This window comes from Ochotona curzoniae, unplaced genomic scaffold, assembly GCF_017591425.1.
Source record: "Ochotona curzoniae isolate NIBS_2020 unplaced genomic scaffold, NIBS_Ocur_1.0 contig_3037, whole genome shotgun sequence".
Taxonomy (NCBI): domain Eukaryota; kingdom Metazoa; phylum Chordata; class Mammalia; order Lagomorpha; family Ochotonidae; genus Ochotona; species Ochotona curzoniae.
In genome coordinates this window covers 4,809,416-4,826,760 of record NW_024465699.1, presented here as the reverse complement: position 1 = coordinate 4,826,760, position 17,345 = coordinate 4,809,416, and the positions used below count along the sequence as shown (strand labels likewise).

Genomic DNA, 17,345 nt, shown 5'->3' with positions numbered 1-17,345 from the left:
GGATCCCGGCACATTCAAGGCAAGGACTTTAGCCACTTAGCCACAGCACCAGGCCCATTATGTGGCTTAAAAAAATACTAATAAAGATTTATTTATTTTTATTGGAAAGGCAGATATACAGAGAGGAAGAGAGATGGAGAGGAAGATCTTCAGTCCGATGATGATTCACTCCCCAAGTGGCCACAATAGCCAAAGCTGAGCCAATCTGAAGTCAGGAGCCAGGAGCTTCTTCCAGGTCTCTCACGCGGGTGCAGGGTCCCAAAGCTTTGGGCCATACTCAACTGCTTTCCCAGGTCAGAAGCAGGGAGCTGGTCGGGAAGCAAGGCTACCGGGACATGAACTGGTGTTCACAAGAGATCCCAGAGCATTCAAGGCGAGGACCTCAGCCACTAGGCTACGTGCCGGCATCCCCCCTCTTTTTTAAGCCTCCTTAAAAATTCTGCTCACGTGGCATCATCCACACAGCCTGAGACTTCATACTTCAACCATTAGGTAACAAGAAACTTCCTCCCGGACTTTAACACAGCAGTCTGGGGCTCTTCACCACATACCTAGTGATATCTGAGGAACAGCACACAAGTCAAGATGCTTATCAAGTAAGACACAAATACAAAAACTAGCCTCCCAGGCAGCTCCCCCTGGAAGGTCTGGCAACCCTTCAGAAGCTCTTACCAGAAGAAAATTAAGACGCCTGCATCCCCAGAAATATGCAGTCTAACCTCCAACCTCTTCAAATAACAAAACACTCAGCACCCCAAATCATTACAACACCCGGTACATTGCACATCATTCAACTGACCAGAATATTCAGTTAGACACACTAGCTAATTGCTGAAACTCTCACTTTGAGTTGAAGGCTTAACTGCATACTGCAGCAACTTTTCAATATAATTTTGGGCAAGCAGGTCCACACTAAGGAGTCTATGGAGAGGGAAACTACTGCAGAACATCCAAGGAAGCTTCCACTGTATTACACAACTTACAAGCAGACAGGAGACGGACCACTGGAGATGTAGGATAAATAAATGTAATTTACACAAAGGGAACTCGTGCCCCAAAGCAAATAGTTGACTTCCTCAAAAAAATTTGTAAGGAATAAGCTATCCTCTTTCAAACAGCTTACACTGTTTGACATACACACAAAGAATCGATTGATCCAAATTGCAAATGTCATCACAACAGCCTGTCTTGAAATAAAGAGTACAGGGTATGACAGCAATCCATAGCACAAACGACTCTGGGCCCAAGGAGGTAGTCAGACCTGAGCAGGGCAAACACTTAGTCTTGTTTCTCATTTTGTTTCATTAGAACTTCCGCAAACACACCAAATTGAGGAGTTTTGAAAAACACAGAAGAAAACAAACAACTAAACGTCTTCCAGCACATATGAAAGTTCTATTATGGTTCTCTTTGCTTCAAGAGCTGTTCAACAGGGACTGTGAGAATCTACTAGATTATTACACAATGGCCTGCCCAGGTACGCGTGCTAGCCAGCATCAGGCCAAAGCAGCCCTACTGTTCACCTGTTTAAGTTAACTGCTGTTAATTCCGGGGCCAAGGTTCCCTACCACGGCCCTGCCTATTACCATGCTTGATACACAGTCCATGTTTCCCAGTGAAAAGCTCAAATAAACACATGAATCTCTGAGAAGAAGCATCTCAGCAAAACCTACATACCGGCAAGTCCACGCTCACGTCGGTGCCGTCCAGCAGGGACACCCGACACGTGATGATGGACTTGGCATCTCCGGCGGCAGGAATGTGAGTGGGAGCGCGCTGTGCCTCTCGGAGTCGCTCCTTCTCAGCATGTTTCCGCATGGACCGACGCCCGAGGGTTCTACGCAGGAACCGCAGCATTTCTGCCACTGTAAAATCAGAGTGGAAAAAGATGACATCAGAGAGGAAGACAGTGTCGGCCAGATAAGTGACAGTATTAGGTAAATCCTGTAGACCCGAGCAGGCGTGCTATAAAAACAGTCAACATATTTGAAAACAAGAACTAAAACTCAGTTCTTACACATATTTTCAAATGTGTTTCATTTAATAAACAATTTTCATCTGTCAACTAAAAATAAATTTTAGAAACGTGCTACTTCAATTCAAAGGTTTTTTTTAAAAGGCTGATTCATTTTCCTTTGAAAGGCAGATTTTACAAAGAGGAGAGAAAAAGAAAGAAGGTCTTCCGTCTGCTGGTTCACTCCCCAAATGGCCACAACAGCTGGAGTTGAGCTGATCAGAAGCCAGTAGCCAGGAGCTTCTAGGTTTCCCACAAGAGTGCAAGGTCCCAAGGACTCAAGTCTCCTGGCAGGTCTCCCTGACCCTAAGCTGGCAGCTGGATTAGAAGAGAAAAAGAAAGGACACAAACCAGCGCTGATATGGGATGTCGGTGCCACAAGGCAGATGACTACCATGCTGTGCCACCATGCCAGCCCCCTAATTCAAAGTTTTTAAAGAGTGTTATATCTAAAACAGAGCCACAGCCTGCAGCTTCCTAAACCTACTGGGCAATTTTACCAGAAGCTGATATACAAGGGAGAGGAGTGAACATTCAGGAAGTTCATCACATCTTCTAGAACAATAAATTAGCTGTACAAAGTTGGATATCCCTACAAACATTCGAAGATGTTACACACTAAGATGTATTCCAACGATCAGGATGATGCTGAGGCCTGGCACGGCGACCTAGCGGCTAAAGTCCTCGCCTTGAACGTGCCGGGATCCCATATGCACGCCAGTTCTAATCCCAGCAGCTCCACTTGCCATCCAGCTCCCTGCTTGTGGCCTGGGAAAGCAGCAGAGTACGGCCCAACACCTTGGGACCCTGCACCCGCTTGGGAGACCTGGAGGAAGCTCCTGGCTCCTGGCTTCAGATTGGTGCAGTTCTGGCTGTTGTGGTCACTTGGGGTATGAATCATTGGACAGAAGATCTCCTCTCTGTCTCTCCTTCTCTCTGTATACCTGACTTTGCAATAAAAACAAATAAATCTTAAAAAATAAAATGATGCTGAAGTTGCAGGTCTATTCTCAGTATTTGCTACAAAGACAATCATGTTCTTCAATCAAAATACAATGCAAAGGTCATAAGTTCCCTCAAATATTCTAGTATTTACAGGTTTTAATTACTGTCTAAGATAAACCTTTATAGCATCAAATTGTTTTAAATGCCACTTTATTCCTCATCTCCATCAAGAACATTAAAGCTAATCAAAATGGCTAACATAGATAGTAATAATATAAATTCTCGTACTACATTCAGAAACACCCAGTACAGTGTTGGAAACAAATGACATGGAAAACGCCCTAAGGTGCCCTGCTAACCTCATGGGTTTAATTCACACAGCTAACAGTTTCAGAGTAAGCACAGTTCATATAGCTAAGCCAACATCAAAAAAAGACAATGTTCACTCCCGAGAAAACAGAGGTCTGAAAATGGGAGAGAAATCACAGACTCCACAGCGCAGCCAATAGTTTAAACGGCCGTAATACTACCAACACCAAACACTGATCTAACCAGAAATACACAGAAACTACAATGAGAGGCAAGGAACAGCAGGGGCTGAGAACAACGAGTCCGGAAGAGAGTTACCTCATCTTACCTACCAGCAACCTAACAGGAAAGTCTCAAATACAAGGAAAAACCATAAGGAGTGGGGAGATTGGCACAAGTGGTCAGAACACCACCATGAGTCCTGGCTCGAACACCAAGGCTGCCTGTGCTTTGGGAGGCACCAGAGGATGACTCAATCAAGTCATCCCTGTGGGAGACCCAGCTGGATTCCTGGGCTGCTGCCTTCCGCCTGCTTCAGCCCTGGCTGTTGCACACATTTGGGTCACAAATCAGCACATGAGACATCATCTCTCCTCTGCTTTCCGACCTTGCACATAACAATGGCTATGTGCGGCACCTGCACGTGACTCGAACTACAGAAGAGGTTCTCTGAGACCAGGGCAATTCGGGGAAATTGCTATAGGACAGATCTAAGACCAGGCAACACCCGTATGTATCTAGAGGCATAGTCCTGTGTAATCCCCACCAAAAAACTGCAACAGTGGGTAGCTCTCCAGCTGGACTGAGAGTTCCAGGGCACGGCTCCGCCTGCACAGGCTCACTTTGGCTGCCTAGGTCCCCCTGTTGCTGTCACCCCGGAATTCTAAAGCTACGAGGACAAAGAACCCCTACTTAACTCCATTTAACTCAGCTCCTCCCCAACATCTCTGACAATTAAGTCTTTCATTTCTAAGCCAGGTACTTCCGTCCAGGTACCTCACTGAGCCTGCAGAACATTTCACTGCTCCCAATTTTTTTTTAAAGTAAAATAAAAACAAATAAATAAAAAGAACATTTTATTGCTTCATTAATCAGAATTGCTCATCGACATATCTCACTTCTTGTTAGCAAGAATAGCTTAGCCACCTGGCATAATTCATAATCCCAACAATAAACGTTAAGTAAACAATCTTATCTTTTCCTAACAAAAATTCCCTAAGCACTGTCTCATTTTGATGAGCCGTAAAGGAAGGGTCAGAGAAGTGAAACCACTGGCCAAGTCTGTATTTTAGTAAGTGGCAAAAACAGGGGTTCAAGCCAAGGTTCTGACTCTACAAGTTGGTATCTTTGTGCCATAGAAACAATCATATAAAACACTTCAACACAAAGAAATTTTTAAAAAGCACAGATTTGAAAAGAAGCTGAATGAAATCACAAACACAGAAAGCATGCTAGCTCAACTGGCTAAGTGTTAGCATCCCGTAGGGGCACCAGTTCATGTCCTGGCTGCTCCACTTCCCATCCAGCTCCCTGCTGGTGGCCTGGGAAAATGGTGAAGGATGGAGCAGGTTCGTGGACCCCTGCACTCATGGGGGAGACCCAGAAGAAACTCCTAGCTTCGACCAGCTCAGATCTAGCTGCCATGGCCATTTGGGGGAGCAAACCAGCAGATGTCAGATCTTTCCATCTCTCCTCTCTGCAAATCTGCTTTCCAATAAAAATAAATTAAATCTTAAGGAAAAAAAAACACTTTATTAAAAGTGATCCAGGTGGGCCCACACTGTGGGCAGTGGGTGGAGAACCAGCTTCCATCCTCAGCATCCCACACTGAGGTCTCAGCTGCTCTGCTTCTGATCCAGCTTCCTGCTGTGTGCCTGAGAGAATGGCCCATGTCTTTGCTGCACCACCCACACGGAGTTCTCAGCTCCTGGCTTTAGCCTGGTCCAGCTCTGGCTGAAGTGGCCATTTGCTAAGTAACCAAATGATAGACAACCTCTCCCTTCCTCTCTCCCACACTCCCTTTAAATGCATTAACTTGCAAAAAGTGATTTAGGAACCGAGACTTCCTCATCCCACAGAAGAATGCCTGGGACAGAATCTGGCCTCTCGGTCCCAGCGTGATAGCCTAATGGCTAAAGTCCTTGCCTTGTACACGCCAGGATCCCACATGGACGTTGATTCGTGTCTGGACGCCCCCGCTTCCCATCTAGTTCCCTGCCTGTGGCCTGAGAAAGCAGTCACAGATGGTCCAGGGCCTTGGGATTCTGCACCTGCATGGGGGACCCGGAGCGGGGCCTAACTCCTGGCTTTGGATTGGTGCAGTTCTGGCTGTTGCAGCTGATTGGGGAGTGAATTACTGGACAGAAGCTCTTCCTCTCTGTATATCTAACTTTGCAATAAAAATAAATGAATCTTTAAAAATAATAATCTGGCCTCTCTTCACACCCAGTACCCTGCTCATGCACACCCTAGACACTAGGTACTTGGGTCCCTGCGACCCACGTGGGAGACCCAGAGGGCAGCCCTGGCTCCCAGGTTCACCCCAGCCCAGCCGTTGGGGATATCTGGGGTGTAAACGAGCATATAGATGTCTTGCTCGCTCATTCTCTTTTCCTCTGTTACTCTGTCACCAATAACCAAGAAAATTTGTAAAAATGACTTTAAAATACGTACCAAAAAAAAATAATGTTTACTATTTTTGATTCTGATTCAAACAAACTTTAAAAAAATGAAAAAAAAAAAATATATATCACTAGGGGAAGCTCCTACATAAGTCAAAAGCTATGTCCCAAATTTTGGGGGATCACAATTGCTTCTCATATACACAGCTTAAAAGAAGCCCTACACAACCAGCTACTCTTTAGCCCGCATCTAAAAACCTCATAAAAACAAAACCTACAATATCAAAGCAAGTCAATGTCAAAACAGTAATACTGAGTAGCGATGAAGAGTATCATCTTGCTTTTTAACAAGCCTGCACGCACCTGGGTCATTACAAAAAGGCAAGCCGTGAGAGCTGTCATTTGAACTTCGGAGGAACTAAAAGTCCACACACACAGGTCTCAGCACTGACAGGATTATTTAGGGAAGCCAAGCCGCCACTGCCACTCCAGGAAAAAGCAGTGGCCTAGAAGTTACTTTGTTTCTTCAAGGATCCTTACTCTTTGGAAATACACACTGGAATACTCAGATGAAAACATGTGTATCCGGTATTCACATCAAATTAACACAAGAAAGGGAGGTGAGTGGTGACACAGATCAAATCGTCTCTCCTCAGTGGCAAAACTACCCATGGGGTGCCAGGTACCCGGGTGCTCATCACAGACCCGTCACCATTTTTATCTATGCTAAATTCTTCCACCAAACAAGAGGATTTTCTTGGTCAAGGAAAAATGTTTAAAATGTATAATTTTGTGGTTCCTAGGAAGCAAATATTATAAAACAATTTTTCCGACTTCAAGTGCACTTCGATGTGGGACACATAATGTCACAAAAGTCTAGCAGTTCTTATCACAGAAATAGGAAAACGCTCCACAACCACAAACTGCAGAGAGACCGAAGATTTAAACCGAAAAAGAAACGAAAAAATTACTCAAAGGACAAATGGTACAGCGAAGAGCTTTTAAATAAGTTTCCAAAAAAAAATTTTTTTAAGGATTTCTATGCAGTTTAATAAAAAAAAATTGCACATCTTTTAGGAAAGTCAAAAATGGGCAAGATTTGAAAAAAATGGTGTGAAATGAGTACATAAATTCACAAAAAAAGATATTTGTACGGGCTGGCGCTGCAATGCAGAGCCACCGGATGTGACTCCAGCACCCTAAGGGAGCCAGTTCAAGTCCCAGCTGTTCCCTTCTGACGCAGCTCCTAGTAAGGTGCCTGGGAAGGCAGCAGAGGACGGTCAGTCCTTGGGTCCCTGCACACACGGGAGACCCGGAAAAAGCTTCTGGCTTCAGACTGGCTCAGCTATGGCTGCTGTGGCTATTTGAAAAGTGAACCAGTGGATGGAAGATCTTTCTCTGTCTTTCCCTCTCTTTAATTCTGCCTTCCAAAAAATTCTTTTTAAAACACACATGTAGGGCCCAGCATGGTGGCCTAGCGGCTAAAGGTCTCGCCTTGAACACGCCAGGATCCCATTCAGGCGCTGGTTCTAATCCCAGCAGCTCCACTGCCCATCCAGCTCCCTGCTTGTAGCCTGGGAGAGCAGTCGAGGACAGCCCAAAGCTTTGGGACCCTGCACCTGTGTGGGAGACCTGGAGGAAGTTCCTGGCTCCTGGCTCCAGATCGGCACAGCACTGGCCGTTGTGGTCACTTGGGGTATGAATCATTGGACGGAAGATTTTTCTATTTCTCCTCCTCTCTGTATATCTGACTTTGTAATAAAAATAAATAAATCTTTTTTTAAAAAAAAAGAGTTCAACTGTTTAAAAAAACAATCAAAATGTTCCATCCTCCCAGCACCCCCTCATTTCTGGTCCTCCTACTGCAGCCAGTGGCAAGCTGACTTCTCAGCCTTGCACAGCCTCTGAGGACCCAGTGACCACAGGGCACCTCCCACACTCCCCACTGCTCCAGTCCTCTTCCCACTCTCCCACAAGCTCAACCCTGAACCTTTCTTCTAGAAGGTGCTCCAACTTTCTGCAAAAACAAAAAACAAAACAAAACCTCTTTTTCTCATCCTCTCCCCCTCCATATGCCTAACCTTAATGCCCTGCACTCAGGAAAGCACCTTCTAATTTCCAGGTGAGAAGCAGTACCCATCTGGGCAACCCGGCCTTTTCCTTCTTGTAACACTTTAACAAACTGTAATGAAAACCCCCACCTGTCTTTTTTTTTTTTTTAATATTTTCAATTATTTTTATTGGACTAGATATTAACACTGACAATTTTTAAAGATTTATTTTTATTGAAAAGTCAAATATACAGGAGGAGAGATAGAGAGAAAGATTTTCCATCTGTTGATTCACTCCCAAAGCGACCACAATGGCTTGAGCTGAGCTGATCTAAAGTCAGAAGCCAGGAGCCTCTTCCGGGTCTCCCTTGCCAGTGCAGGGTCCCAAGGCTTTGGGCCGTCCTCGACTGCTTTCCGTGGTCACTAGCAGGGAGCTGGATGCAAAGCAAACGGGGCTACACAGGAATCAGTGTCCATATGGGATCCCAGCACATGCAAGGCAAGAACTTTACCCACTAGGCTATCACGCTGGGACTCCCCACCTTTCTTTTTCTTTTTCTTTTCTTTATAATGACTAAGTGTCCCATTAGCACACAAGGACCCTGATCCAGTCTGACTGGGGCATATGGAAATTCCCAGCCACACCAAAGTGACCCACAACGAACAAGCGGGTGGCAGGTCTGTGGCTTCAAAACAACAAAAAGTTGTATAGAACATATCATTTCTAACTTTTTAACCTAACCACTGTTCCCTTTACAATCACAGGCAGGCAAACTCCAGCCGTCGGCTTCCTGCCTAAAAGCACAGAAAGTGGCTTTTTTTTTTTTCTACTCAAATCCATATCCCAAATTCCAAAGTTCGTCGGGAAACGTGAGAGCTCTCATGTCACTAGGAACCACCGCCCTCCCGCCCGGCAAGCTAGTGGCCTTTCAATACAGCCAAAGGACCCCGAGACAGTGGGGTGTGATGTCCCCCTGACCCCCCAGCAAGGAAACGGAGCATTGCAGGGATCGCCTCCCGTGCAACCACCTGTGGAAACAGGAGCGAGCGAGCGTGCATGAAGAGCACTCCCGGAGTGAGGACAGCCGGGGCTGGGTGCCTTAGAAATGGAGGTGACGCAGGGGGCAGTTTACATGGGGGACGCGGAGAGCTGGGTGTTTCCCCGGCATTCGGACCCTGCCCACCCGCGGAGGCCGAGCAGAGAGCCAGCAGGAACGGGGTGCACCCAGACCTGCACCCCGGGGCCAAAGAGCCGCAGGTGGAGGCCGGGAAGATCAGGGTGCCTGGGCCACCCTCCCCTCCGTACCCCCCCTCGGGAACGCACCTGCCTCGGGCAGCGCCAACTGCCCAGCGCGCCCCGGGCCAGCCTGGCCGAGGCCGCGACCCCCGCGTCCCGGGCCGCCGGCCTCCCACCTGCCACGCTCCCCTCCCTCAGCGCCCAGCGCAGGTGGGACGCCCGGCGCGAGCCCCGCAAACGCCACCCGCCAGCCCGGACAACAACAACCACCGCCCGAAACTCGCCGCACAGGCTCTGCAGCCGCCGCCGCCCCTCCCCTCCCCTCGGGCGGGCTTCCACGGACACCGCGCCGGCTCCCGGGGCCGCGAAGCGCACGTCGGGGGGCCAGTGGAGGCGCCCCCCGCGGCCCCCCACCACAACCCGCGCCGGCCCGCCTCGCGCATACCTGAGCCGCGCACCGCGGCGCGCCGAGCTCCGGACACCAGAGGGGGCGGCTCCTCCGGAGACGCCGGAAATGGCGGCCCGCGGCGCGCGCCCACCGGCGTTAATCCCCCGGCCGGACCCGGGCGGCCCCCCACCCCGCCTTAAAGCCCCCCGCGCGCAAGCTCCGCCCCTGGAGGGGCGGGCCGTCCGGCTCTTAAATGGGCAATGACGCCGCCCCGGAAATGGGCGCGCGGCGCTGGGGCTCGGGTTAAACCGGCCGCGCCAGGGCCAGGCTGGGCTGGGACCCGGAGGGTGAGCACGGGCCGCGCAGCCTGGGAGCCGGTTCCAGAGTCCGTCTTCTTGCCCCAGGGGCTAGCTGTAGGTGGCGACACCGCGGGACACCTGCAAATCCCGTCGGTGAATTCGTCCTTGCCTTGGCCCAGGAAATTCATGCTTTCTGTAATGACTGATTGGCAGCGATAGCCCCGCGATTACAGGTGACTTTTGCAGCCTTCGCGCGAGGGACCAGGAACCAACAGGTGTCACGTGGTGATCGGGATCTGGAAGCAAAATAGAGCTGGGGGAGAGTGAGATAGACGGGGGCAGGGTCGCTTGTCGTTGCTTTGCATTGCACACTGTGTTCTTGGGGAGTGGCCGGCTGGCGAGACTGACTAGGAGCGCCTCGTAGGGCTTAGCACGAAGCGAGCGAGATAACGCAGCGACGTGCAGTCCTGGGCCAAACATTGACCAGTGTCGGGGAGACAAGGACTGATGGGTGTCCGCCTGCCCAGGGGGGGAGGAGGTGCCGGAATGTTCCCAGGTAGGTGTGCAGGGTCGCCACCGAGGAAATGTGAACTGAGGGGGTTCTGGGCGAACTCGCAAAGAGACACAGGCACCTGCAGCTCTTGTTGGGCACCGGTGCTGCACATTCCTCTGCCACCCCCAAAACGTAGGACTGTGGTGCTCTAGCTGGCCTGCTTCATTTCTGGCTCCAGGAAAGCCCACATCTGCCACGGGACCCTCTCTGGCAGGGTCAGCTAGCTGGGCTGGACAAAGGTGGAAAACGGAGCAAACCTGGCAAGGGTGATGCCCAAAAGTTATACCATGGGACTCCTGTTACCCAAACCACAGAGGCAGACCAGCTTTAACTAGCTGGATTGAAAAAAAAAAAAACTTTGTTTTTTTCTTTTGCTGTGTTGTGAAAAGGCAGATTTACAGAGAGAAGGGGAGACAGAGAAAGATCTTCCATCCGCTGGTTCACTTCCTAAATGGCCACAATGGCCAGAGCTGAGCTGGTTTCCCCCGCTAATGCAGGATGCTAAGACTTTGGGTCATTATCTACTGCTTTCCCAGGCCACAAGCAGGAGGCTGGTTGGGAAGTGGAGCAGCCAAGATTCAAACTGGCACCCATGTGGGGTACCAGTACTTGCAGACTGAGGATTAACTGAGCCATCGTGGTTGCCCCTAAAATGCTTTAAAAAAAAAAAGATTATTTATTTAAAGTCAGAGTTTTAGACAGGAGAGACATCTGTCATTAGCCGGTTCACTTCCTGAATGTCAGCAACTGTAAGGCTGGGCAGAGACAGGAGCTCAAGCAGGGTCTGCCACATTGGTGTCTGGGAGCCAGTCACTCAGCCACCACCTGCTGTCTCTTGGGGTCTGTTTAGCAGGAAGCTGGAGTGGGTAATTAGAGCTGGGTGTCAGCCCCAGGCACTCTAATAAGGTTGCAGGCACTTTGGTCAGAAGCCTAACCCCTGGGCTGAAATGCTTCTAATTCTACTTTTTAAAAACTAGTTTTATTGAGCTGTGAAAGTCCTTGAGGAAGTTCATGGAAACACTGAATTCAAAGATTTGGCACAAAAAGAAATCTATGAATAGGAAGATTCTTCAAAAATTCATGCAAATATACATTATGAAAAAAACAATGTAGGAATTTCAAAAATGTTTTGCAGTAGAATGAACATGTCTCAAGTTTCCTGCCAACTTCTTGAGAGACCTTTATAGAATTAATCCACTTAAATGCAGCCTTCTTGGGCCAGTGTTTGTGGGGCAACAAGTTGTACTGCTGCCTGTGAGTCAGGCATTCCATACCAGCATGCCAACTTGAGTCCCAGCTGCCCTGCCACTGATCCAGCTCTCTGCTAATGTGCCAGTGAAGGCAACAGCAGGTGGCCCAGGTGCTGGGACTGCTGCCACTGTGTGGGAGACCTAGGTGAAGTTCCAAGCTCCAGCTTCAACCTGGCCCCTACTGCTTTGGCCATCTGGGGAGTGAACCAGCAGAGGGAAGCCCTCGGGCAGTGTCTGTGTATGTGTCTCCCTCTCAGCCTTTCAGATAAAAGGCAGAAAAAAAAGTGTTCTTAAAAGTGTACACTTGGGTGTCTGAGTGTTTCCAAAGTTGTGAACATTTTGCTCTACTCTAATTGTAGAACAATTACATCACATCTTCTAGGGGAAACGGCTGGAGCCCATGGCAGGGGAAGACATAGAGGTCACAGCTTTAACTTAGCTCATTTTAAAAGTGATGCATAGGGCCTGATGCAATAGCCTAGTGGCTAAAACCCTTGCCTTATATGTGCTGTGATCCCATATGAGTACCAGTTCTAATCCTGACAGCCCCACTTCTCATCTAGCTCCCTGCTTGTGGCCTGGGAAAGCAGTCGAGGAAAAGCCCCTGTACCCACGTGGGAGACCTGGAAGAGGCTCTGGACTCCTGGCTTCAGCTCAGCTCAGCTCAGCTCCAGCCGTTGCAGCCACTTGGAGAGTGAATCAATGGATGGAAGTTCTTCGTCTCTATCTCTCCTCTCTGTATATCTCACTTTATCATAAAAATAAGAAAAGTGATGGATGGGGATTGATGCAATGGCTCAATTGGCTAATGTTCAACCTGTAAGTGCCAGCATCCCATATGGATGCCAGTTTCTGTCCCTGCTGCTCTACTTCCCATCCAGATCCCTGCTTGTGGCCCAGGAAAGCAGTAGAGGATGGCCCAAAGCCTTGGGACCCTGCACCCGCCTTTGAAACCTAAAGAAGCTCCCGGCTCCTGGCTTCAGATCAGCTCACCTCTAGCTGTTGCAGCCATTTTGGGAGTGAACCAGCAGATAGAAGATATGTCTGTAGCTCCTTCTCTCTGTAGCTCGTCCTTTCCAATAAAAATAAGTGTTTTTAAACAAGTGATGAATGGTGATGATGATGGTGATGATGGTGAGGGGGAAGCAGAGCAGATGTAAATGAACCAACAGTAAGCCATGAAGTAAAGCTGGTTAGTGGATACCTTATTCTATATTTTTTTTTGGATGAGTTTAAAATTTCCCGTAATAGAATCTTTTTATTTTTTTAAAGATTTTTTTATTATTTTTTTATTGGAAAGGCGGATATACAGAGAGGAGAGACAGAGAGGAAGATCTTCCGTCCGATGATTCACTCCCCAAGTGAGCACAACGGGCCGATACTATGCTGATCCAAAGCCAGGAGCCTCTTCTGGGTCTCCCACACGGGTGCAGGGTCCCAAAGCCTTGGGCCATCCTCGACTGCTTTCCCGGGCCACAGGCAGGGAGCTGGAAGGGAAGCGGGGCTGCTGGGATTAGAACCGGCGCCCATATGGGATCCCGGGCGTTCAAGGCGAGGACCTTAACCACTGCGCCACCGCACCGGGCCCCCGTAATAGAATCTTTAAAATATCGCTTGGTCTGTGTGCCCCTTGGAAAGACCATGTTCTGCCCAGGGGACATCTCCCACATGGCTAAAAGAGCCTAAACATTTGGGCCATTTCCACTGCTTTTCCAGGTGCACCTGGGGCAGACAGCTGGACTGGAAGTGCGACAGCCAGGACTTGAGGTAGCATCCATAAGGGATGTTGGCACTGCAGGTGGTGGCTTCACCCTCTCTGCCATTCCCACCCCACCCCTACCCCCTGCCATTCACCTCTTAAGTAATTCCTGTTCTGGCAGTATTCCATTGAAACTGGGATAACAACTCCCGTTTGGAGAGAGCAGCCGCCTTGCTTCTCCTGCCCTCTGCTTTTGCTTCTCCTTTTCTCTACTGCCTGTCAAGCATGTGTTTGAAGGAGACTGTGGATGAGGTGTGAGAGACAGATTAAGATGGTGAAGGCAACAGGAAGACTTAGGAGAGGGGCAATGGAAGCTAAAGACCTACATTACAGAAAGATGTTTGTGCCTCCTAAATTATTCCTATAGCCGTGTTATCTCCTTCTCCCCCAGACTCAAACGCTAGCTGCAACATCCATAACTTGTGGTACATTAGTCTGAAAATGGACTTCCACCAGAGACCAGGAAGTCCCTTTCTTCAAACAACAGCCGTATTCAGTAAAACTGCACTGCGTTGCAAGGAAAAGAAGATGCAGTCAACCGCAGCTTAAACTAATATTGTGGCATTGGCAAAATTAGAGGCAGGGCAGATCCGGTTCCTCGCTGGTCCTGCTCTGCCTCCCTCGCTCGTCAACTTTGGGCTTGTGTGCTTCTGGCTGCTGTGCTGCCAGCTCTCCTGAATAGCAGGGAGAAATGGAAAGAGGGGCACGAAACCTTCTCTTCCTCAATCTTTTGTCTTTGATTCAAGGAGAGAAAGTCCCAGCACCCTGTTGATGACCCAATGACATCACCTGCTCAAACTTAAAGCAACGCAGGTCACAGGCGGTGGGGGGAGGAGACAGAACACATTCCATCATCTGACATTTAAATATCTGTATCTGATAGGACACCCTTGTTGTACCACCTGCAGCCCCAGCATCGCAGATCTCCTACTGGAGTGCTAGATCGAGTCCTGGCTGTTCCGTGTCTGATCCAGCTCTCCGCTAACGTTCCTGGGAAGGCAGGGGAAGATGACCAAGTCCTCACAGCTGGAGTTCCTAGCTCCTGGATTCAGGCTGGCCCACAACTGGCTGTTGTGGCCAATTGGGCAGTGAACCAGCAAAAAGATCTGTCTGTGTATCTCTCTCCCTCTCATTGTCACTCTTTCAAATAGAAAAATATGAAAATTGAAATATATACATCATACATACATAATGATTACTGTTAATGTGATAAGATGTGATTGTTTCATTACATTACAAATGTGCTGTGTCTTTGATTAGCAGTGCATATGTAATTTGAAGGTGTATGTGATATAACACAAATGTAAAAATTCAAATTAGGTCTAAGGTATTGGAAAGAATCCTGAAGCTTAAACCTGCTTATCTGCACAATACAGCCACCTCTAAGCACAGCAAAAACATAATCCCTCTTTTGCATGACAACCCTTTAAGTCATGGAGGACATGTGTCCCCAGCCTGCAGAATCTTCTCTGGTCTTGATTTTCCGTCTCTTGGCTTTCTTGGCCAGCCTGCTGTGACCTGGTCCTCATTGTTGCAGTCGTTTCTTCCAAGGAAGTCCCGACAGATGGGAGCGGAGATAGTTACAATCTGCGATGAGGTCCTCCGAAGGACCCAAGGGCCCTGCATTCCAAAGGCTCCATGCTGCAAAGAAAACGCCCTCAGGAGAGTACAATCAAGAAGGCCTATCAGACCCAGATCTAAGAGGTCACAGCCCTTTCCAAAAATGCACACAGATAGAGCCAGGCCAAAAAAAGTCACCAAGAAACACCCAGGAGAGGGAGCGGCAGCCATTTCGCTGAGTGGTTCAGAGACCCAAGGTTCAAGTCCCAGCTTCGGCTCTTGACTCCAGTTTCCTGGTAACAGATGCTAGGATCAGGAATTTGGGTCCTCAGCACCCACATGTGAAATCTGGATTGGATTCCAGCTCTGGACTTCAGCCTGGGTTGCAAGTATCTGAGGAATCAACCAATGAATGGGTGCTTTGTGTCTCAAAAAGTAAAACTAATATTAAATAAAATTTTAAATGACATGCCCACATCACCCCTCCTCAAAGTTTAAAAAAATATCACATACACCCATGTGAGAGGGAAGATGTCACTAATGAATATAAGAAGCTAAGAGATTGGGGTTGGAGCAGCAGGTTAATTCTCTGCCTGAGAGCTCCAACACCTCATAAGGGTACCAGTTGGTGTCCTGGCTGCTCCAATCCAGTTCTCTGCTTATGGCCTGGAAAGCAGTGCAGGATGGCTCGAGTTCTTGGGCCCCAATATCCACATGGGAGACCCGGAAGAAGTTCCTGGATCTTCAGATTGGCTCAGCTCTGGCCACTGTGGCCATCTGGAGAGTGAACCAGTTGATGTAAGAGCTATTTCTGTTCCTCCTTCTCTCCATGAATCTGCTTAAAATCCACAAACACCTGTCAGGTGTATGAAATGACAATGAAAGCACCTTTCTCATAAAGCAGAGAGGTTAACTGCATTAAAACAAGTTACCTGAAAATGTTTTTATCAGCATATAGTTTCACACAGAAGATCATGTGACTTTCAGATAAAGAAAAGTCCTTGGGTGGGGCATTAGTGAGGTCCAGGGTTGGGCTGGGGCCTGCTTTCAGGTCACAGGTAGCTCCCTCAGGCAGCTGAAGCTTCCTTGAGCCAGAATCCCATGTTTGCAGGCCCACCTGCTTCTTGCAAGTACACCCGGCAGGAGAATGGTGGAGCAAAAGTTCCACCCACTAACAAAAGGATGGGGTGTGGTGGGGCGGGGGTGGCAACATACAGAGAAGAGGCAGGGAAAAGTAAGCCGTTTTACAGAAGCAAGCAGGCCTTTCTCTACTTTTTTTGCATTGTGAGGCAAAAACTCTGACACTCCTGTTGCGTGAATCCTTACTTCCTGCATCCCTCGGCTCTGAGTGACCTGAAACAGGGCTTGACTCACGTGGTGGCCCATGGCCATGCTCCTTCCGGTCCTGGGCTGGGAAGGAATTCAGAACAGCTTGCATGGCTCCAGGTGAGTTCACGGTATTGGGCAATAGAGAGGAAGAAGTGAGAAGGTTTTGCCATCAGCTTTGGCTAGTGGCGAAACCTTGGTAAGACTGAGAGAGAGACAGTCCAATGTTTCTAGATGGGCATGTGCAGGTGGCTCACCTGGGGATCTTACTAAAGAGTGAGAGGGTCTGGGATGGGGCCTCAGAGTCCTGACAAACCAGCTGGCGGCCCATTGCTGCTGCTCATTAGTGGCCTACACACTGAATAACCAGTTCTTTGGAGGCCCGAGCCACATCTGTGACTGTTCCTTGACACCAGGGCTTGCAAAGTATCACATCACACAATAGAGAGGGCAGTGGTGACCACCTTGCTCCTGTCCCACTTAGATACAGCTTCATCTATCCTGGCAGCAGGTTCTCCTCTATGAGATGAGGTAATTAGAAGATTCTCCAGCTCCCTGCTTCTGCACCTGGAAAAGCAGCAGCAGATGGGCCAGATGCTCGGATCTCTGCCACCCACATGGGGGATCCAGATGGAGTTCTAAGTTTCTGGCTTTGGCCTGGTCCAACCCTGATGTGTGAACGAGCAGATGGAAAATCTCTTTCTGTCACTCTGCTTTTCAAATAAATCTTTTTTTTTTTTTTTAAATAAAGAAGATTCTGAGATCTCTTCCTAATGTCAAAAACTAAAATTTAAACTTAGTCCTATAGGGCCCGGCACGGTGGCGCAAGTGGTTAAGGTCCTCACCTTGCACGCCCGGGATCCCATATGGGCGCCGGTTCTATCCCGGCAGCCCTGCTTCCCTTCCAGCTCCCTGCCTGTGGCCCAGGAAAGCAGTCGAGGACAGCCCAAGGCTTTGGGAACCTGCACCCGCGTGGGAGACCCGGAAGAGGCTCCTGGCTTTGGATCGGCATAGCATTGGCCGTTGCGCTCAC

At 48.7% G+C, this 17,345-nt stretch overlaps 1 protein-coding gene across 1 annotated transcript in view; it reads right to left on the bottom strand.

Moving 5' to 3' along the window:
• Positions 1-1,857, bottom strand: part of EPB41L5 (erythrocyte membrane protein band 4.1 like 5) — a 58,114-nt gene extending 56,257 nt beyond the window's left edge. The window contains exon 1 of the mRNA XM_040979129.1: positions 1,678-1,857. Within this exon, the coding sequence (XP_040835063.1) occupies positions 1,678-1,857 (180 nt within the window). The remainder of the gene's footprint in view (positions 1-1,677) is intronic.
• Positions 1,858-17,345: the final 15,488 nt, after the last annotated feature.